Source organism: Haplochromis burtoni, unplaced genomic scaffold (assembly GCF_018398535.1).
Source record: "Haplochromis burtoni strain Fernald_Lab_line unplaced genomic scaffold, NCSU_Asbu1 Contig_93, whole genome shotgun sequence".
Classification (NCBI taxonomy): Eukaryota; Metazoa; Chordata; class Actinopteri; order Cichliformes; family Cichlidae; genus Haplochromis; species Haplochromis burtoni.
The window spans coordinates 294015-316779 of NW_024582454.1; the positions used below are offsets into that span (position 1 = coordinate 294015).

At 41.0% G+C, this 22765-nt stretch overlaps 2 protein-coding genes across 2 annotated transcripts in view; one reads left to right on the top strand and one right to left on the bottom strand.

The window, feature by feature from the left end:
• Positions 1 to 103: 103 nt before the first annotated feature.
• Positions 104 to 18226, bottom strand: LOC102306081 (plasminogen). Its single transcript, XM_042222730.1, has 19 exons — positions 18131 to 18226; positions 17163 to 17298; positions 16955 to 17061; positions 16553 to 16667; positions 11324 to 11460; positions 10977 to 11100; positions 10780 to 10898; positions 9964 to 10126; positions 8452 to 8576; positions 8212 to 8371; positions 7643 to 7824; positions 7403 to 7551; positions 7224 to 7317; positions 5629 to 5743; positions 5274 to 5348; positions 5058 to 5198; positions 4203 to 4309; positions 3280 to 3425; positions 104 to 543 (listed from the first exon to the last, which is right to left on the bottom strand). The coding sequence occupies exons 1-19, from the start codon at positions 18177 to 18179 to the stop codon at positions 382 to 384; spliced, it is 2406 nt and encodes an 801-aa protein (XP_042078664.1). The 5' UTR covers positions 18180 to 18226; the 3' UTR covers positions 104 to 381.
• A 2168-nt stretch (positions 18227 to 20394) lies between these two features.
• LOC102288689 (solute carrier family 22 member 2) overlaps positions 20395 to 22765 on the top strand; it is a 19337-nt gene continuing 16966 nt past the window's right edge. The window contains exons 1-2 of the mRNA XM_042222744.1: positions 20395 to 21004; positions 21655 to 21671. Of these exons, the coding sequence (XP_042078678.1) occupies positions 20618 to 21004; positions 21655 to 21671 (404 nt within the window). The 5' untranslated portion in view covers positions 20395 to 20617. The remainder of the gene's footprint in view (positions 21005 to 21654; positions 21672 to 22765) is intronic.

The window sequence follows — 22765 nt, forward strand, 5'->3', positions numbered from 1 at the left end:
GTGCTGATGACACCCAGCTTTATCTATGAAGACGGATTGGTTAAACTGTAGGAATGTCTTAAAACTAAATTAAGTCACACACAATCAAGTAGGAAACAACAACTGAATCTTTATCTTGTATTTCACTCAATGTAACCACAAAGAAGTAGATTTGTAATGCATTTTCTGTAAAGCATGGCTTCTAAAAAAAAAAAAGTTTAACCTGTTACAGAAACATTTTCATTGCTTTTGAAACCAGTAAGCTGCTCTGCTTTTAGTCTATCCACTTCAGGAGAGAATAGAAAACTGAAAAACTCCATGTCATGAAGTCAATCATTGCCGGAGCAGAACAATACATACAGGTTAAGACATCCTCAGTAAACACACTGCAGATGATAGCTTTTAGTTGGCTTTGATGGTTGTGTCTATCCAGTCCTTAAACTTAGACACTCGAGCGTAGACACCAGGTTTCATGGCATTGGCGCAGCCCAGACCCCACGATGTGACACCCTGCACGACGAACTTGTTCTGCTCATAGCACACCAGAGGACCACCGCTGTCACCCTACAGGAGGAGAACACATGTGTAGAAATAACTACAGTTTTTGATTATGTTTAAGTTAACAGCTGCTGAAACCAGCCTAGAAAAGAGCAGGAAACACGAAGGAAGTTGGGTTTTTTCTGCATTATTGTGTAAGCAATAAACTAGTGCATATTTGCCAAATAAACTATTTGGAATATTAAAAATCTCTTTCTTAGAAAGTAAACATATTTGTGTTAAAATGATGGGGGTAAAAGTGAGAATGGCTCAGGAAATAAGCCAAATACCTGAAACTACAAAAACAAAACATTCGTATTTAGTTATTTCCCATCCATTTTAGAAGCAACACAAATTTTCTATGTCTACAGTCCACACTGTAAATATTTGGGCTTGTTTTTCCATGTTTCCATGTCTAATGAATGTGTATGTTTAATCAAAATATGCTTGTGCCAATACTGAAAGTGATGTGTGCTGTTTAGCCTTTTTAACACACAATAGACAAAGTCAAGTGTTTACTTAAATCCTCAAGAGTGTTGATGACACTCTTTGCAGCCACGCAAATAACCTTTGATCTTTGTCTTTAACTTCTGCTACTCGGGTTGACTGAAGTTCTCCAACATTTCTATAATAATTTTCTGGAAAGAACCCCAATAACTCTGGCAAACCAAAGAACTTCCTCTGTGAACTTTTGCAGAATCACCTGACAAAAAATGTCTGATCTTTAACCTCCCAGCTAAATAGTGAAAAGTCTGTTTGTTGCTCGAGTGAAATTGATGTTTGAATGACACGAACAGCTGACCACTGCATTCACCAAAGTGATTTTACTGCTTTCTGTATGCTCCATCAAAGCAGCTCTTTCACCTCACACACTTGAAGAATTTTCAGTATTTGAAACTGTTTACCTGTTGAGTGCTACATGTAAGAAAGGACAGCTGTGGAAAAATAGCCCAAGCCGGTTTTCCCCAAATGATCTTAAATGCATGTGTAAGAAAGCAAATTCATAATATTTGATTCTTATATTTTTCATTTGCATAGCCACATCATTACTCCTCATACTGTTTGACAACTTCAGCTTGAAAGATGTCAAACTATGAGTGAGCTCTTTTTAATTTTCTTTTTCAAGGACAACAAACCCTTGCAACTGGGTATGCCATGTTAAAACTGCCATTTTTCCCACACAGTTCTTTCTGTGTTGATGTAAACCTATTCATATTAAAGCTACGACTTGGAATGTTAATGTACTCAGAAAATCCTTACTGTATAAACCACATATGGAAGAACGGATGTAAAAAGTTAAAACAAGTATGTGTAGTTTTAGCTGGACTAACAGGTTTTATTTAATATAATTAAACATTCGTATCAAAAGCATAAATTACCTGTTATACAATCAGATTTTTCCAAGTATTGGATTATTGTACAGTTCCACATGCAAGTTATTTGATTTTGGTCATTTTATCTGTAAATTTCACAAATGTCAAAGCATCTTTGAGTTTATATTAAATTACATTACGGGCCATTCGATCCCTATACAACCGTTGCAAGAGCTTGGTTCGCATTGCCGGCAATAAGTCGGACTCGTTCCCGGTGGGTGATGGGCTCCGCCAGGGCTGCCCTTTGTCTCCGGTTCTGTTCATAATTTTTATGGACAGGATTTCTAGGCGCAGCCAAGTGGCGGAGGGCTTTCGCTTTGGTGGCCTCAGAATCTCATCTCTGATTTTTGCAGATGATGTGGTTCTGTTGGCTTCATCGGGTGAGGGCCTCCAGCTCGCACTGGAACGGTTCGCAGCCGAGTGTGAAGCAGCGGGAATGAGGATCAGCACCTCCAAATCTGAGGCCATGGTTCTCAGCCGGAAAAGGGTGGAGTGCCCACTCCGGGTCGGGGATGAGTTCCTGCCCCAAGTGGAGGAGTTCAAGTATCTCGGGGTCTTGTTCGCGAGTGATGGGAGAAGGGAGCCGGAGATCGACAGACGGATTGGGGCTGCAGCTGCAGTAATGCGGACGCTGCACCGGTCCGTCGTGGTGAAGAGGGAGCTGAGTGTAAAAGCGAAGCTCTCAATTTACCGGTCGATCTACGTCCCTACCCTCACCTATGGCCACGAGCTGTGGGTAGTGACCGAAAGAACGAGATCGCGGATACAAGCGGCAGAAATGAGCTTCCTCCGAAGGGTGGCTGGCCTCTCCCTTAGAGATAGGGTGAGAAGTTCGGCCATCCGGGAGGGGCTCAGAGTAGAGCAGCTGCTGCTCCACATCGAAAGGAGCCAGCTGAGGTGGTTCGGGCATCTGACAAGGATGCCCCCTGGGCGCCTCCTGGGTGAGGTGTTCCAGGCATGTCCCACCGGGAGGAGGCCCCGGGGCAGACCCAGGACACGCTGGAGAGATTATATCTCTCGGCTGGCCTGGGAACGCCTTGGTGATTCCCCCGGATAAGCTGGAGGAGGTGGCTGGGGAGAGGGAGGTCTGGGCCTCTTTGCTTAGGCTGCTGCCCCCGCGACCCGGCCCCGGATAAAGCAGATGAAGATGGATGGATGGATGGATGGGTGGAGAATAATTAACTGTTTGAATTTACTATAGAAACATTATTACTATTACTAAATTCTGTGTTGAACTGTTGTAAATAAATGAAACATTTATATATCTGATTCATTTTTTCAGTCATTAGTTTCTGGAAATCTATTAAAATATGTCAGGTCAGTAAGATGAAGTAAAACACACACATTTTATAAACATTCCCCAGTTTTCATAGGTTTGTGTTTTTCATACCCGGCAGCTGTCCGCTCCTCCCTCGATATATCCGGCACACATCTCGTTGTTTTGAACTCTGCCATTCAGGTATTCTGGTAGATTACACACCTTGTTCTCGATAATCGGAAAACCCTCTTCTTTCAGGACACCATCACCTCCTGTACCTGCCAACACACCTGTGTGCAATTACCTTCCTCCTCCTCATGGCCATCGTCATAAGATGTGTAGCAATACATGTACAGTGGAGTTTCTTGTGTTATAGAGCGCTGACAATTATTTACAGTGTTCAAAAAGTTTTAAAAAACTTTTAGAATTGACCAAACTGCTAAACCTCCCTGTCCAAGATGTAATGTGTTTAATTAACAAAGAATCATTAATTAGAAATTATGTTAAAAAATAGTAATTATTGCTGGTCGATATAGAGCCACAGTAAAGCTTATTGTTCAAATTCTGCCACTTGCTGGTGAAAGGTTTTCATTGCACTCAATGATTTTCCTTCTGTGTCAATCACCTCTATATTGGCATTTCTAAAGTGTGCGAATGAGTTTTTCAGCTTACAGTGTATCATGAGTTGTAAAGCAACTGTGAAAACATTTCAAACATTTGTTTTAAACATTTTCTTTAATCAAGAACAAAAATGCTAGAAAAAGATGTGAATGGGTATCACTATAGCACTAATACATCTTTGTTAGAAAAAAAACTAACTTCAAATGAAACAGAAGAAAATAAAACTTGTGAAACAGTGGCTATTATCAACAAGAAAATCCTGCCTACTTGATGTCCCACCTATGTTTATGAGGACCAGATGTGGCTTCAAACAAACTTTGATTAAAAGCACATAAACGTGTGATTTGTATCAGTTTGTATCAGTCAGTTTTTACTCTGTCATTACAATAAGATCCACAGACATTAAAAAAAAAGCACACATCTATGTGACGTACCTTGAGTCTCACCCCATCCAGTTACAAAACACTCTGCTGTACTGGAAACTATATAGTCCTTTTCTGGGAGACAAGCTGGCTGCACGTTATCATTTATTATAGCAGGTCTGAAAGAAATGCAAATATCTTTAATGGCATTCACAAGCTCAAACTCGTGTCAACAAGTTACTTATTTTTCTGCATACTCAGTTCCAAAAAGGTTGGGACACTGAGCCAAATGTAAATAAGTTAATATCACATAATATAATTAAAACAATTTTAATGCATGGGTGTTACCATTTTATTGCTAGTATGTATCATATTGTTACCAGTTTGTCACTAAGCTATTGCTAATTGATTTAACTCATGGGGATACTTTTGCTCCTATATTATTACACAATTACATACATTTTAATGTAATATTATTCCAGTATGATTACTCTTCATACAACATAACACTTATACATTACTTCGACATTATTGGCTACTCATTTCCACCTTATTACCCCACTATTATGATAGTATAAGCAAGCTATAATAGACGGTGCTACCCATTCACGGCAAATTATAGATGAATTTGACTGATAGCACTATTGGTTTTTTTTTCACACTTTCTTTTCGTAGATATTGTGATAATTGTAATATCAGATGGATAACTAAATAATTAATAGACAGTATCTGTATGCTGGATTAAAGTATGAGAGCCTGTTTTCTAACAAGTCTGGTAGCTGAATCTCAGTGTTAATACTTTCAAAAGCACATATTTCATCCATGCTTCAGTCCTTCAGGTTAGCTAAGATCAAAGTTCAGATCTGCACCAAGTTGTTTGTGTAATATCATTAATAGCTGACCCAGGATGATTAGACCCATACTGACCTCTCTAGTTTAAGCAGAGCAATATCTGCTCTGTTTGGTCCCATTACTATTTTCTCAAGTCTCCTCTCTTGTTTCGATGGCTCATTGCCTCTCTCTGTGTGGATACCCAGGAATACCTTGTAGGCTGAAGGCCAAATGGAGCTGGTGGAATAATCAATCACTGTTTGAGTTATTGCAGAATTTGATTTTAATTGTTAATGGTGGTCCTGTTCCTACCTCTCGAAGCAGTGAGCAGCAGAAAGGACCCACTGAGGGTCGATCAGAGTTCCTCCGCAGACATGTTTTCCTATACTAGTAGAAAGAGAAACAGGTGTTTCTTCCACAATACAGACGAGATGCAGCAGCAGCTTGCTTTCAAAAACAAATGAACTAAAAAGTGAACAGACAAACAAAACCCAGGCCAAAATCAATATAAAATACTGTAACATATCACTATTAACATTCAATGTATTTATTTCTATAACTACAAGAACAAGTCTTTACAGTATTTACAGTTAACAGTCAAAAGTATTTAAATTACTCTGTACATGTTATAATATGAATGTAAGTCCTTTTGGTGTTATTTTCTCACCTGGTTCGGAGGCTGATTTGCCAGGGCCATGAGTGAGGATTCGACACGCAGCCGCCGACAAGACGACTAAAACAACGTTTTGGTTTGATTACTGGTGTTCCGCACTTCATTTCAACTATAAAGCAGTAGTTCATTGTCATGAATTCTCAGAAGATGAGTGAAACAAAAACACTGAATTAATTTAAACTTTAAACTTTATAGTCTCATTAGCAACAAGCCAATGGAAAAGTTTGCACAAAAATAGGTTTATTAATCCATTTTACTCACTAAATGGATTTTATCTGGTATCTCTAGCATGTCTTGGTTAGCTGGACAATAATTCAGCAGCACCGTGTATTGCCTCACAGTGTCAAAGTCATGTGCTGGGATCCATCAGCTGGCTGTGTGAACATGTTCCATTGCATTTTAGGTTACTGTAGATTAAAAAGACTGGACATCTCAATGTGGTAATCCTGCACTTTTTACCCTCTGAAATCTGGGACAGGCTCCAGTCTCCACACATTTTTGAGATCAAGAGATTCTGCTCTTTTGGTTTGGCTTTGGCTCTTATGGCCTCATTTAGCATCACTCTATGCCTTCTATTTAGGTCTAATTTAACAAATACGAATGGTTTGTGGTTTTGTAAGCAATTTTTTACTGTTAAATTAAGTTTTACTTTTGTGTATTTGCCACTACTGGGGAGAACAAACATGGGGTTTGAGGCCTGGACAGAAGTGTTTTGTTTTCCAGAGTGGAAAATAGCTAGAGGTCAGTGGGTATCATCTCAGTCAAGTCCTAATCTGTTTGTCTGGGGTGATTTGTTTTGGTTTGAATTGCAAAAAGCCATGGTACACCTGCAGCAGAAGTACAGCTGCACAGACTGTTGAACAGTTCTGAGAAGTATTTTTAGGTTTGTTGTTGATCCTGCTCTGATGGATATTTTCATATGTGTACCTGGCCTGTATCACTGCACTCACTGGCTTTAGAAAGTCTGCCCCCTACCATCTTTCCCATGATGGTATGATTGTGTGTCTTTGCACATAGTGTGCCGATCAAAATAAAGTTCCAACTCTGTCTGCCTGGATTCTCAGCAGAGCTGAACAGGATTTGGCTCTCCCAAACAAGTCAGCTCTTCACATTCACTTACTGTCATTTGTCTTTATCTTTAATTATCTGAAGTCCAAAGAGAAAAAAATATTTATTATCATCACTGGCACCTACTAGCTGCAAAGAGGTATTAGTCCTATTTCCACTTCTAAATAATGGGATTTATAGTAGCATGATAGAGCGGTGCAGCATAGATAGAGACAGAGATTTTTATTGTTGAGACAATGTGTGAATTTCTCTGACCAAAACAATATTTGTTTGATAGTTGCTAATCTCATTGAACTAAATGAGATATTGACTGTTGTTAACATGGTTAGAATACCAGAACACATGTGGATAGAATCAGACCCAGGTTGAGATGAGTGAATAGAAAGCAAGGGTTACTACAGTCTGCAGTTCAGACTGAGCATCATTCATGCTGATAGAGTGGTTAAAAAGGTTGGTAGATGGTAACAAATTAAAATAAAACACACTGAATCTGAATGCCAACACAAACAATGTTCATATACCACAGTCAGGGATCTGGCAGTGTTCCCATATCCTGTCCCTATCAGTAGTGTAGCACCACGGTCCAATTATATCGTTGTCTGGATTTCTGCAGCTCTGATAGTGGACAGAGAAGTTAGAAGCTAGAAAAAAAATCTGTTCTTACCACAAAGAGTTTTTATTGCAACACCCACGCACTTACATTGCCGTCCAGACCCTTGGTGGGGTGAGTCTCTGGGGTGAAGCTGATGTGACTGTGAGGAGTCTGAGAACTCCACGCCTGGCATGTCACACCATTCGCAGTAACAGAGGTTGGACCTCGGTATGTCGCTCCATTTCCGATCTTGCAGTCTAAAACAGCCGCAGCGAAACAGGGGAAGTAAATGAAAGGTCAAACAAACTGGCAAGGAAGCACAACATGTGACACTTAAAGCTGATTCACCTTTTTCCGGTGGAGTCTGGATGGCAATGGAGGTGATGTGTGGCCGAGGATAACTGACTTCTGAAGGTCTGACAGAGCATCTCTTCAAGTTGCAGTGCTCCCAGCGGACTGCGGGGTCTGTAGTGAAACACCAGGGAGCTTGGTCCCCATCAGGGTTCCTGCACAGATTCCCTCTGAGGTCCCTGTTGTAAAAAAAAAAGCCCCTGAAACTTTAAGACATCAACCTATTAAACAAGATATTTTTATAGAGTTAAGCCCAGAGAGGGGGCTTAATAAATAGATGGATCTAATTGGGGTTGGAAAAATTGTTTTTTGTTTTTTTGCCAGTCAGAATTCTGACTGCTAAAAATTTTCAAAAATTAAAATTCATGGATTTTACCACATAGGTTTAAGGTACATCTTCAGCATACTAACATTCTTCTTGTATGTAGTGATGAATTCCTGGTTCATGTTTGTGTTAGAATATAGTTTTTTTTAATAATTCTTTCCCCCTCTCAAGGTTAGCTGTCTTATCCTCTTGTGTCATCCTGTTGTGTTAGCCATAAAAACTGAATGTGTTTAATGCTTACGCATCAGGGTAGGCTTCTGGAGTTTTGTAATGTCTGTGAGGAGTCATGGAGCTCCAACTTTGACATTCTTTTCCACTGATGGTCTCTGATGTTATGCCCCGATAACTGAAACCGTTCCCTTCATAGCAGTCTTCCTCATTTGGGGGGATCACTGGATCACCTGCAGCAAGGGATATTGAAAGGGGGGAGATTCACTCATTTTTGAAACACAAGGACGAGATAGATTAACTAACACTATACCTTGTGTGCGTGCAACCCCACACCGTGGCACGTTGCAGTACTCCCAGCGTTTGCTGGGGTCAGTTGTGTAGCACCAGGGCATCAGTTCATTGTTGGGGTTACGACAGTAGTTATTATCCAGACCTCTGACAAAGAAGATGAAAACATATTTGCACTGAAAAAATAATTTTGAACAGATTTCTTCTTTCTTTTCTCATATTTTTCTCATAAATGTTACTGAATAAATTCAATGAACATTTCAAACCATCTAATGTAAAGTAATATTAAACATTTTCTTTTTTGTTCTTTTTACAGTTCTTTTTAAATAAAAAGTATGCAGTGTTTACTTAATATAAAAATAAGTCAAAGGAGCTTGCAAAGAAAAGCGTCTGGACTTCTTTAAGTTACTTGAAGACGTTTCACCTCTCATCCGAGAAGCTTCTTCAGTTCTAAGGTCAAATGGTGGAGAGTCCCAGATATAAACCTAGTGGGAGTATCCCCCCACAGAGGGACAAAAGGACCCCCTGATGATCCTCTAATCGCCTGAGCCAAGGTGTGAAACTGGGCGTGGGTCCCAATCAGCCAGAGTTTCGGGTGTGTTCATTGTGAAACTGGCCCCACCTTATCATGCGAATTCCTGAGGTCAGATGGCCCAGGATGTGAGTGGGCATTAAGGCGTCTGGGAAGGGATCTCAAAACTGGATTATAGATGGCAGAGAGTTGGTGTCATAAACCACCGCAAAGATGGTCGCTCACAGTGGACATAGATGGCTTCTTTCACTCCTCTTTCAAACCATCTGTACTCTCTGTCCAAAATGTGAACATTGGCATTTTGGACAGAGAGGACAGGTGGTTTGAAAGAGGAGTGAAAGAAGCCATCTATGTCCACTGTGAGCGACCATCTTTGAACAGAGGCGGTGGTTTACAGACAATCACACACACACACTCCTCATCAGACGGACTCTGTTGCAATACATCCGTTTGTCATGGACCCCACCGGTAACATTTGAACTTAAAAATACTAATCTTTTCCTTGTGCACAATTTTATTTTTATTCTATTTTTTTGCTACTTTGGGGGAAATTTTTATACTTGAAGTTCTGTTAAAACCTGTTGTAATCCTGTGTTGTTCACAAATTTATTTTAAAAAGCTTAACATCACTGAAGTACTTTTAAGCCACACAACTGTGTTTGTCTGGTTCCTCTGCTGTTCATGTACCAGAGCTCTAAGGGTCGTTCTTAATCTTCTGATACTAGCCCAAAATTACTCATATACAGAACCAATGGATAATAATAATGGATTGCATTTATATAGCACTTTTCAAGACCCTCAAAGCGCTTTACAATTCCACTATTCATTTTACAAGACGAACTGCCAACTCTTGAGCCACGATTACCCTAATAACCAAGGTAATGACTCCACGTAGGTGCTACACACACTAGAGCTGAAAACTATTGACAAAAACTGCAAACTCCCACTAATATTTGGTTCACCACGTTAGGATGGACATTACTTCCTGGATACAGCTCTTACTTGCAAGGGTAGTTTTCTGGGGACTGGTTGTGTTTATGTGGCACCTGAGCCGACCAGCTCTGGCACGTTTTGCCAGACTCAGTTACAGCAATTGTTCCTCGGTATGCTACACCTTCCCCGGTGACACAGTCGACCTCTGGGACAATGGTGGAAGGTTCAGCAGCTGAAGACGGAAGAAAAGATGTATTTCATGTACAATCCAGCAAAAAAAGAAGTGAAGCATATTCTCTGTATTTTGTTGTCTTTTATACTTTCTTACAACTTCATTTACATAAAGTCTCCTTTAGTTCTATTCTTCCTTTTCTGTTATTCATTTTACTTATACTTTTAAGTAGTTTCTGGCAGTGGATGATGGTAGCTTGAGTTTATTTAAATATATATATTTCAATATTTATTCAACATGAATTTCTGAATGGGCTGTTGTGTTTTGTCTACAAGCTGCTGAATTGGGATTTTGCCATCAATAAAGAACACCTGAAATAAATGTTGCCTGCTTAACTCTGCACCTTGATTGGATTTAATCATGGTACTTAAAATAGCAGGTCACTATAACATTAGTTGAACTTGAATAAACTGAATTTAAATACTTTGCTGCCTGTAAATAGATTGAGCAACAAAAACTATGAAGTTTGAATGTCTGGTTTCATTGGAACATGAATATATTTGTTTGTCTGCAACAACTCTTGCACATGACATTCTTAATTTTTGACCATCATGCTAATTGTGTTGCAGAAGAACACGCTGGGCAACAAACAACAGCTGTGAAATCCTTTTTGTTGTTCATTAATGAGGAAACATTTAAAAATGGAGACTTACTGCAGCGCGGTATGGCGCAGTAGTCCCACCGTTTGGATGGGCTAGTGGTGAAGCACCATGGTCGGGGATCTCCATCTGGATTTCTGCAGTAGTTCTCCTCAAGATATTTTTGTGGTAGACTGCACAGAGTATAAGAAGAAGTATCCAGAAAGTAATCCAGAAAAGGCTTGTTAAACTCACAAAGGTTTCGCACTTACCTGCTGGGATGGTAGTCATGGTTGTGAGGTTTCTGAGAGTCCCAGCGTTGGCAGGTGAAGCCGTTTTCAGTGGTGGAGATTTTTCCTTTGTAGTCCTCACCATTGCAGACTATACATTCCTCCGGGAAGGAAAATCCCTGATGTATCTGATATGCTGGGACATGGATAGCAGATAATGTTGTTCCAAATTATATATTAGTATTAAACCAAATGAAGACCATTGAATGTAAAATAGCTGCTAGAGTATAATTAGATATGTGTGTGTGTGTGTGTGTGTGTGTGTGTGTGTGTGTGTGTGTGTGCATGTGTGTGTGTGTGTGTGTGTGTGTGTGTATGAATCTTACCAAAGCAGCTGGGTACGTTGCAGTGCTCCCAGCGGGTGTTAGGATCAGTAGTGTAACACCACGGTCCATTGCTGTCCCCATCAGGGTTTCTGCAGAAGTTGGACTCCAGATCTGCTTGTGGGTGGCTCTGTGGCATGAAACTGCAGCATAAACATTAACAAAAATTAATGTAATCAATAAAATACAAAATTTTATTGATGACTTATAAAGCACTGAATGGACAGGCTCCAGAATATCTGTCTGACTTACTGCAGCGTTATATGCCCTTTAGAGCTCTTAGATCAACCGATCTCTTGATCTTGGTCACATCTAAGTCGAGACTGGTTCACAGAGGTGACCGGACATTTGCGGTTGTGGCGCTGAAATTGTGGAATGATTTACCTCTCCACATTAGAAAGGCCCCAACCGTCAATCTTTCAAATTTTTATTCGCAACTTTACACAAATTTGGTTTTGGAAACTCTTTCATAAACTGGATAAGAATATTATACAATTCCCCAACGGCTCGTATCAGAACAAATGACCAGACATCCTCCAGCTTCTGTCTCCTGAGGGGCACCAGACAGGGATGCCCACTCTCCCCTTCACTTTTTGCAATTTTTATCGAACCTCTAGCAGCAGCATTTAGACAGGCTACAACAATTAAGGGCATAAAATGTAAGAACATAGAACATAAAATCAGTCTCTATGCGGATGATGTGTTGCTTTTTCTGCAAAACACACAAACCAACCTCTCTGAGGTAATTACTTTAATAAACTGGTTTTCAAGAGTTTCAGATTATTCAATTAACTGGCCAAAATCTACAGTTCTCCCCATTAACTGCTCCTTCCATAATTCTTCCTCTGCCCCACTGCAATCCGGAAATATTAAATATTTAGGTATTAATGTCTCTCCTAAGCTTTCAGACTTAACTAAATTAAACCACATCCCACTTCTAAAGAAAGTAGAAGGCGATCTGACTAGATGGAAATCTTTACCCATATCACTCATGGGAAGGGTCGCCACTATAAAAATGATGATCTTGCCAAAAATAAATTACTTATTTTTGATGATCCCTAACAAACCATCACAAGATTGGTTCAGATCTCTGGATTCATATATTTCCAAATTCCTTTGGAAAGATAAACCCCCGCGTATTAGCTTAAAAACGCTACAAAGAACCAAGGATAGAGGAGGATTAGATCTGCCTAATTTTCACCAATACTTCTTAGCCAACAGGCTTCAGTTCATCTCAGAATGGTTAAAACATACCTTCTTAGTTGAGCCCTGGCTAGATGTTGAACAGGCACTATGCAAGGATCTAGAGATTTCAGACCTACCATTTATTAGCTCAAACATCAAAAGACATGAATGCTTTAAAAGTATCAACATCAGCTTTTCTCTAACAGCATGGTGGGAGTTTCTAAAAATAACGGAGTCTTCATTAATCCCATGCAAACGTACACCTATCTGGAATAACCCTGACATATTACAAAACAATAATATGATTAATTTCCCAGAATGGAGTTGTAAAGGAATTAAATACTTAGAACATATATTAGAGGGAACAGAATTTATTCCATTTGACAGACTAGTTGAACAATATGGGATCAACAAGACAAGGTTTTTAGAATATCAACAAATTAAATCCATAGTAAAAAAGAAATTTAACCTCAGTCAAGTTGAATTACAAACACCACTAAGTGCGGCACATTTTCTTACTCTTAAATCCCCCAAATTATTATCTAAAATATACAGAACACTTTCTAAATTAGATGAATCAATATCCCTCCCTACTGCAAAGTGGGAAGCAGATTTATCAGTCAACCTAGACCAAAACTTCTGGTCTCAGATTTGCTTAAAAACCTTTAAATTAATTAAAAATCCCAGTCTGCAATTAATACAATACAAAATACTACATAGAGTGCACTATACAGGTCATCGGATGTTCAAGATGGGCTTTACATCTTCCAACAACTGCTCACACTGTCAAGGCAATACACCAGACAATTACATCCACGCTCTTTGGTTCTGTCCACCAGTGCAAAAGTTTTGGCGCGAGATATGTGAAGACTTATCAAAGTGTCTGAAATGTAACATTCCAACTTCCCCCTTAGTGTGTCTACTGGGCAGCTTAGATAATGTCACTTCAGAAAAGAATATAGCCCATATGATCTTCACTGCCCTATGCATAGCCAAGAAAACAGTCCTCATGAACTGGAAAAATAAAAATAATCTTAATTCTAACCAATATAGAAATTATCTATTAGATTACATTAGTCTTGACACAGCCTCTGCCACCACATTAGATCAATTGCTCTGGGCCCCTTTTATCAGCTCCATCACCTAGTGGGGGTGGGGGGTCATAGTTTGGTCCCGCCTTCACTGTTGTGATTGGTGAGGGGGTAGGGACAGGCTTAGGGCGTCGGGGGGTTCCCCGGAGGCATCTTCCTTGGGGGGCTCAACCCGGGGTAGCGGTCACGTCCGGTTGGGGGCTCTGTTGGCTCTCAGGTGACTGTTTCCTCGCGGCTGCGTGCAGCGGGGCTAGGGGAGGGTCTGTGCTGACGGACGTGGGTTACTGACCTGGCAACCTGGCTGCCCCTGGGTGGGTCCGGGATGGGCGTGAGGTTCTGGGGGCGCTCCGTCTCTGGGCTGGGGCCCGGGCCGGGCCTCGGGGGCTTGGGTCCTGGTTTGTGTGTTGCCGGGGTTGTGGGCGGGTGGGTGCATGGGGGCCCGGCCCTGGAGCAGGGTGCCGCCGGTGCGTCGAGCCGCCTGGGGGGCTCTTCAACTGGTGGGGGGGATGGTCACATCTTGCAGGAGCTTTCTTCTCTTCAGGAACTCTCTGCAGGAGGGGGAGATACAGGAGAGGTGGAGGAAGATCTCAGCCTGGGCGTTTACCGTCTTATGTAGTCTGGAAGATGAGTGGATGGTGGGGTGGGTGCAGTTTTCTCTGTGGTGGGGTTGGGTGGACTGTCCAGGGCTCTGTGGAGCCGGGGGGCGCTACTGCACTGGGCCCCGGTCTGATGGGCCTGGGCCCCCTTTCCCTGGCGGGTCGCGAAGGGTGGGAGTGCCTACTGGGGTCAGCGGGGGAGCTGGCCCCAGGGAGGGGTTACCTGCCCCTCCCTTCCTTCCCTCCCCATCTCCAGCTGCCTCCCTCTTCCCGCTCCTCCACAACCACCCACACATGCAGGGCCTTGGAGTAGGGGTATGTCACCAGGGTGCAGAGGAGGCTACCCCCCCTCTGTCCCCTTCTGGCTGCCTCTGCCTCAATTTTATCCCACAACTTAGACATTCACATTATTCACACTCTCATTACACATACATATAGGATCTTGGGGGTGGGCACAATCACGGAGTCCAAATTACCATCAGGGTGTATACCTCACCCCTGACGTCGTTGCCCACCTCTCAATTTTAAATACACTTAGTCATTGAGGGCTAGCAGGAGGGACTATGCGCTTACCTGCTGCTCCTTGGCAGGTAGCTCCATGCCCTCCTGGGTTTTAATTGCACCTTAGATCACATATGCATCAACACTACAATGAGCGGGTGGAGGGAGGTTTGGAGTCTTCTCCCACCCCCATTCTCTGCGGCCTGCTGGAGCGGGAGGGCTAGTAGGAGGAGTTGGCCGTCCGACTGCGGTCTGGGGTGTGGGGCCTCCCTGCTGCTGCGGAGTCGGGGTGGTCTGCCTCTCCCCACCGCAGGGAAAAGGGTAACACCACCTGGGTCTGGGTGCAATTCCCCCCTCCAGGGGCAAGGGTACCTAGACCCGGTTTGTAGAGTACGCTTGGGGAGTGTGATTGTGTGTACAGCGTCTCTTTATGTCTGTCTCCACGTTGGTTGAGTGTGGAGTGAGTGCATATGAGAGCATGAGGGTAGGAATGGATGTTTGTGTCTGTGTGTGCCTGTATGTCTGTGTCTATATGTCAGGTTGGGTATCAGACGCCACCTCTCTGGGGACACCTCAGGCCCTCCAAGGTTTGGAGGCCTATCTCCACCCACCACCACTTCCCCTGCCGGTGGCGGACTCCCTCAGGTGTCGGTGTGTTGGTGGTTCTTTGTGTCTGGGGGTGGGCGTCCGGGTACACACCGGCTCACTCCTTGGCGGCCGCTTGTCGGGGCCTGGGGCCTGGGGCTCGCTCGGGCCCCTTTGGAGGTGGGGTGCCCCCGGCCTCTCGGCCTGGGGCTCGGTCACTCAGGCACAGCTGGGGGCCGGCGGAGCTCACGGGCGCGTCACTGCAACTCCCCCTGGCTTCTGCTCCGCGGCTGCTGGGCGAGCCCTCATCTGGGACTCTCCTCAGCTCTTACTGGAACAGTGGCGCGGCTGCCCCTCTGTTGGTCTTCCATGGTCTCTTGTGTTCTGGGGGCCTCTGGATGTCTGGAGTTTTGATCTCCTCCATACCCGCTTCACACCCTGGAGGACGGGGCTGTGGCCCCCCCACACTCCCTAGCAGATCATTACATGGAGAAACCTTTGGAATGCAAGCATGCTGATCCACACAGGTATGCACACAGGTGTACACATGGGTATTCACAGACGCGGACTAAAGCTTTCTTGGCTGCTGCCTCAAAGCACACTGTGCGCTGTCTATCTTGCGTGCTGCACAATATCGTTTATTATTTAGTAACTATTGATATCTATGACTAGCTAGTTTATTGTGATGGTGCTTTGTTTTCTCTATTATTATGTTGCTCTTTGTTGTTTGCTGTCTCCTCTGTTTGTTTTTTTTGTTTGTTTGTTTTTTTTCTCCATACAGGTGACCCAGGAGTTTTTTGTTTTTTTTTTTTCTCTCTCTTCCCCCCCCTTCTCACCGTCTCTTCTCCCCTTTGGTTTTCTTTCTTTCTCTCCCCCTCTTTCTCTCATTCATTCCCCCTGTCCTATTTATTAAAAAAAAAAAAATGACAAAGGATGAACTGAAGCTCTGCCATCACGTAATGTCGCATACTGCTGTTTCTGATGTCATTTAGAAAGAAGAGAAAAAAAAAATCTTTTCAAATCCAATCTTAAAACACATTTTTACTCATTGGCTTTCAACACTGCATGAGAGTTACTATCTATCTACTTACTCATCTGTTACCTGGTATTCGTTATTTGTTATTGATGTCATTTGTTATTGATGTCATTTGTTACTGTGCAATTTTTATGTCTGCACAGCACTTTGGCCAACATTTTGTTGTTATTAAATGTTCTATAGAAATAAAATAATAATAAAAAGATAAGAAATGGTTAAGTTAAATCAGTTGAATACATACTTTGGCCTGTGTGGGTAGCTTGCGTCCCATCTCTGACAGACCTGTTCTGATTTTGTTCTGGACTTTGTTCCTCTGTAATCTGTTCCTATCCCATTTGCGCATTCCAAGAGATATTCTAGAAAAGAAAAGAAAAAAGAAACAACAGGACTCTACTATTGTGTTGTATTCAATCAGATTGAACCACAGTAGTGTTTAACTTGCAATCCAGCTCCACTGTGTTTGCAGACACAGTCCAAACATCATTGATCATGACACATTGGCTAAAAATTAACCACAATGTTAGGAAAACTAAAAAGATCACACAAACCAGAGTAGAACAGTCACCAGAGACAAAGAAAATAAAATGCAAAAACAGACATTTCAGTCTTATATCACTTATATCAGGAATTTGAAGATCATTACCGTTTTTTTCATATAAAGCTGTGTTTCTTCTGCGCATGATATTCTCTGTTTTAGAGTTTGCAGCTGCTGTCCAGCACTCGCTGTCGTTTTCATCATACATAAAAGTCCTGTTTTTTAAAAAAAGTACATATGTATATAAATGTAGTGTGTGTGCGCACTGTTTAATACCCAAGATGAAAATAATTGGGAGTGTGAGGTATGAACTTACCTGCATGTGAAGAGGGTTTCAGTGTTGCATTTGGTAGCACATTCGGCCAAAGTGCTGACTGAATACATTCGTTTATTCAGTGAGAGGATCCATGCCCCTTCAGTTCTGGAGTAGCCCTCTATCTCAGTAGCACCAACTGCAATCATACACACACACACAAAAAAAAAAAATCCCCCAAAGCTTTATTTATTAACTGATTGATTTGTTAGCTTATTCTTTGCTGTTTGCCTGAACATTTCCAAAATTATTTAAGCTTCTGTTACATTACTGGGATGTAATTAAGGTAGATAGGATAAAAATTTAAGAAAAATCACTTTCTTTTGTTGATTTGACCTAATCTTGAATCAGAAAGTCTACATTATTAGTTACACTGGTGGATACTCTTATTAAGCATGTCGAAATTTTCAAATGGGGATGTCAATGTATTTACAATTGATCCTACTAAGGAAAGTTTCACGCTTCCGATTCCTCTAAACACTAGGTTTCAGGATTTTTTTTTCTTTTTTCTATTTTTTCATTCTGTATGATGGCATTGAGAGTTGATATCTCTATTTTGGTCATCACAGCCACACAGGTGTGTCTATTAGCATAGAAGCCCCGCCTACCTCCACTCAAACCTTCTGTTTGCAAGAGATAGTCAATCAGATAAAAGACAGCTAAAGAAGGTCGTTTTAGACCATAGATGGGCTGAGAGAAATTACATCCATTATATAAAACATCTTTGCTTTGAGCCCGCAGTTAACATCATCTATCAGTTGTAGACATGAGGTTTTAGCTTTAAATTGATTATCCAATGCTGTCTGTTCTGACCTGTTTCCATTACATTTATGTGGCTGTGTGAACAAAAACTCTGCATTTAAGCTCCTAATACATATCGATGAGGCACTCTCACAGTGAATCCAACAACTGCCTCTTCAATGGCTATGATACATTTATTAATAATTATCATTCAAAGATGAATATCTTACCACTGCAGAGCAAAGCTCCAAGGAGGAAAGCTGCTGTGTTCAGGTCCATGGTGAGACCCTAATATGATCAGATACCTCCTGGTTTATTGTTGGACTTCTTTTAGCATGTTGGGAGGACCAATAGGACAGCTCAGTTATTAGTTAATCATTGTCCTGACAAGGACAGCAAAAGGGCAGCAGGTCGAAATCCTTGTTTATGAGAGATTTTGGAGCAAAACAGAAGAAAAAAATGTGATTAAAAACACAGCAATTTAATTATTTTCTGCTGCATCGTTATGAAACACAGCTGGAGTGCATGTAACACCTCAAGAATTTATCTGTTCTCAGATGTAACGACTGGCCTTTTGAACTAATTATTCTTCGGCCAATCCTGTAAAGTTTTGGAAACTTTGACTCTTCAGGTGCATGTGAAGAAGATAATAAAGGTTTATTATCTTAATAAAGGTTTATTATCTTCTATTTATATTTCACTTTCATCTCTTTTGTATAACAAAATATAGGCTAAAGGTTTGAGTCAAAGCAAGAATAGTTTTGTGTCTTTATTATTTTTTGTTTTGAATTCTGTTTGGTTGCAGTGTTTATTTATTAATTTTAGTTTAGTTTTTATTAATTGAGTGATAGGGTGTGACTACTTTATCATTGACAAGATGTTGCTGTGCAGCAAATAATGAATTCGAGACTGTGGAAAAAACCCAACACTTTCTCTTTCCTGGCTATGTCCATCTTTTCTATACAGTCTATAATGGCGTGGAGGCAAAAACAGGAAGAGGCAATCTTTCTAAAACTGGCTGGATGTTTGAAATCTGTTTTATTAAAAACTTAGGAAGATGAGACGATTTCTTATTATAACCAAAGAAACACAGCCTAGTCTTTGGAATTAATCAGGCTTAATTTAATTTTGTTCAAATCTGTGATATAAGCAATTTACAAATATGATAGAAGTAAGAGTTGAGAAATCTTACATGAGCACAACAAACAGCTGACCTTACATGTGACATACACAAGACTGAGTAAATTCAGCTGAAAGTCTTAAATACAATGGTAGTAATGTTTCTGAACAACAAAGCATGTAACAGAGGACAACTCATGAGACCATATGATCATATGATGATCCTAATGCTACCTAAGAAAGGTTAAAGTAAGAAAAACACATCCTATCAAAACCCTCATAATAATAATGATATTTCAGTAAAGTCAGGGTTCTCCACGCAGCTTCCAGCTTCAGTCTAATTGTATCATAAAAGTCAACAATCAACTGTGTGTCATTGTTTCTTTCTACTGTGGTGCAGGAATAGCAGACACTGCCATTTACAATGAAAATAGATGAGAAGTTGCTTAATATAAATGCACTGACAGATCACTGCACAATAGTAACATTTTTAAGGACATGAAATGTACATGTCTTTAACTGAAGCCTGGTTTTTCTGAAGGACTTAGAAAATGCTCATAACCTTTATTAATATGAAGACCATTCAAAGGTGGTTTTGATCAAAATCACTACATAGAAAATGAAAATGACGGTCAGGATGTATTAGTAACAATGTCAAGTTTGAATAACACACACTGCACACTACAAAGATGCAACAATTATAGAAGGAAGAAAATATATTTTTTAAGTATTCATAAAAAGTTTTTCAGGTGTCAGTCTTTTAGAAGTCAAAATATTTTGGCTGTCTTTTAAATGTCTCTCTTTGAAGAATTAGTTTTATAATGTAAGATAGAATTAATTTTACATTAGTGTTAGGGTTTGGCACTTAGTTGTGAAGGTTAAACTTTGGGGTTAGCAGGTTGTGAATGCCTTGAAGTCAATAAATGCACTTACAACAATATCCACAAACATGTCTGTGTATTTATCCACGGTCCCTCGGCCTAAACACAGAGTCGGGCACAGAGCAGCTGCTCCAAGGTGAAGAAGGCCAGACAGAGATTTCTCTGATTTGCTCAACTTCTTTTAATCAAGTTAATTTTTCTCTAAATTCTATAAACTTCTTTGATTTCGGTTAATACGAGAAAATAAATATGTACTGTTTAATGTAACACTGTTCTATATATACATTTTATTTTTTTTTACAAATTCCAGGAATACAGTGGATGGAGGCAGAGTGATTCAAACACAGTCATTTTTATTGTGTAGTTAATACACGTCACACCATTTTCTTAGAAAAATAAAAGACAGCTGACCATCCGTGTCATGTGATGTGATGATCGTGCATAAATATTGAAGCTAAGGCCATTCAAGCATTCCTTAAGAAGACATACATTTAATGATTGCATAATCCTGCTTTCTTCCTGTGTTTGACTTTATTAAACAGTAACACGCTGTTACCCAGCTGTGTTTCATCTGGCCCCTTTGGACTTGTGGATCGACCAGTGTGAGGTGCACGAGGTCTAAGCACCCCTGAAGGGACTCTGATAGTTTGCACTGATCCATGGTTTGCTGAACAGAACAAGATTTGACTTGATTTCTTAAACTTTGCGACAGTAAGGATGACCTTTGATGACCTCTTGGAAGAAGCCGGGTCATTTGGCCGCTGTCAGAGGCGAATCTTTGCCCTGCTCTGCCTCTTGTCGTTGCCCTTTGCAGGGGTATACGTCGGCATCGTATTCCAGGGTTTCACCCCTGATCATTGGTGTCGGGACCCTGCAGTGGTGGAGAGGAGGCATGCATGCGGCTGGAACCTGACAGACAGTCGCAGGCTGACGGTGCCTCTGGTCAATAGCTCTGGACTGGTGCAGCACAGCACCTGCGAGCAGTATGAGGTGGACTGGAATGCCACAGAGCTGACCTGTGACACACAGGAACTGGACCTGAGTGGAGTCCCACTTACAGCATGCAAGGTCAGTTCCTATATGACTGTTTTTCACAGTGTTTATGTATAATTTTCATATAGTTTCATGTATAGTTTCATATGCACAGTTTACATAGATAAATGGGTGATGTTTTATAATTTAACTATAGTTTTATAGTTTAATAATGTCAGTCTTGAGCATTAAATAATGGATTCAGTGCTGTTATAGGTAGTAGAAACAAAAAGAAGACTGAAAATGTTTTTTTTAATGTTTTTGTTCATCAGTGACATTATGGAAAGGCCAAAAAACCCCAAAACAAAACAAAACAAAACAGCCTTTAACTACTTTTACACAAGACAAAGTGTTCAAGGTACAGTTTTTTGGTTGGTAGATTGTTCCAGCATGTTAGAGAAATTCACAGAGCTGTTCTGTGTTCTGCTCTCTCAGTCGCTTTTGATGTAATCAGTCCCACACAGACTCCATGATGTTGATAATACATAATACATCTGTGGGGGACAGACCATCTGTTGTAGAACCCCTTGTGGCTGAAGATAGTTTACACTATTTTTACTTATGAGACTGACTGGATGTTAGGACTCGTCGCTTTCCTTCTGCGGATGAGTCAGAGACCAGATATCTCCCTGAGCACTGCGTTAAAATAATTTGAATCAGCGCAACAGGCATTTACTATGGTTTTAGATTCTACACATTGTTCTTGCTTGTTCTGTGCTCAGGGCCTACTCTACCCCCAGTGCACTTTTAGTTTTCAGCCACTGGTGACTGAAGAAAAGTCATCCATGAAGAAAACAAAGTGCCAAATACTAAAGTTCCTCTAATGGACACTTGAGGCTGGCTCCAAAATGCCACTATGAGTATGAATGAATATCTCTTGCTTTCTGTTAATCTTCATATCTTTTAATTCATGCTACTCAGTAGCACCTGAGTTGGCAATGTTTAATAATGGGTAGATAATAAGTTATTAAGAATACAACCAAAGAAAACAATTTTCCTTGTCCATATACACTGGGGCAAAAAAGTATTTAGTCAGCCACCAATTGTGCAAGTTCTACCACTTAAAAAGATGAGAGAGGCCTGTAATTTTTATCATAGGTGTACCTCAACTATGAGAGACAAAATGATGAAAAAAACGGAAAATCACATTGTCTAATTTTTAAATAATTTATTTGCAAATTATGGTGGAAAATAAGTATTTGGTCACCTACAAACAAGCAAGATTTCTGGCTCTTACAGACCTGTAACTTCTTCTGTAAGTGGTTCCTCTGCCCTCCACTCGTTACCTGTATGAACTTATCAGCATAAAAGACTCACTCCAAACTCCACTATTGCCAAGACCAAATAGCTGTCAAAGGACACCAGAAACAAAATTGTAGACCTGCACCAGGCTGGGAAGACTGAATCTGCAAAAGGTAAGCAGCTTAGTGTGAAGAAATCAATCAAATCCTGTAGTGCCAGACGTGTCCCTCTGCTTAAGCCAGTAAATGTCCCGTCTGAAGTTTGTTAGAGAGCATTTGGATGATCCAGAAAAGGATTGGGAGATTGTTATATGGTCAGATGAAACCAAAATTGAACTTTTTGGTAAAAACTCTACTTGTCATGTCTGGAGGAGAAAGAATGCCGAGTTTCACCCAAAGAACACCATACCTACTGTGAAGCAGGGGGTGGAAACATCATGCTTTGGGGCTGTTTTTCTCCAAAGGGACCAGGAAGACCCTTATGAAAAAATAAGACCCTTATGAAAAGGACACCGAGGGAACAGTTTACCCTGCCCGGGATAGGGTTACCGGGGCCCCGCCCTGGAGCCAGGCCCGGGGAGGGTGCCCGAGG

Coding starts and splice junctions, on each gene's coding strand:
- LOC102306081 (XM_042222730.1), bottom strand. CDS start 18,179: ATGGACCTGAACACAGCAGCTTTCCTCCTTGGAGCTTTGCTCTGCAGT. Junction 11,461..16,552: donor AGCTACCCACACAGGCCAAA/GTATGTATTCAA, acceptor TTTATGCTGCAG/TTTCATGCCACAGAGCCACC. Junction 8,372..8,451: donor TGGGGTTGCACGCACACAAG/GTATAGTGTTAG, acceptor CCCTTGCTGCAG/GTGATCCAGTGATCCCCCCA.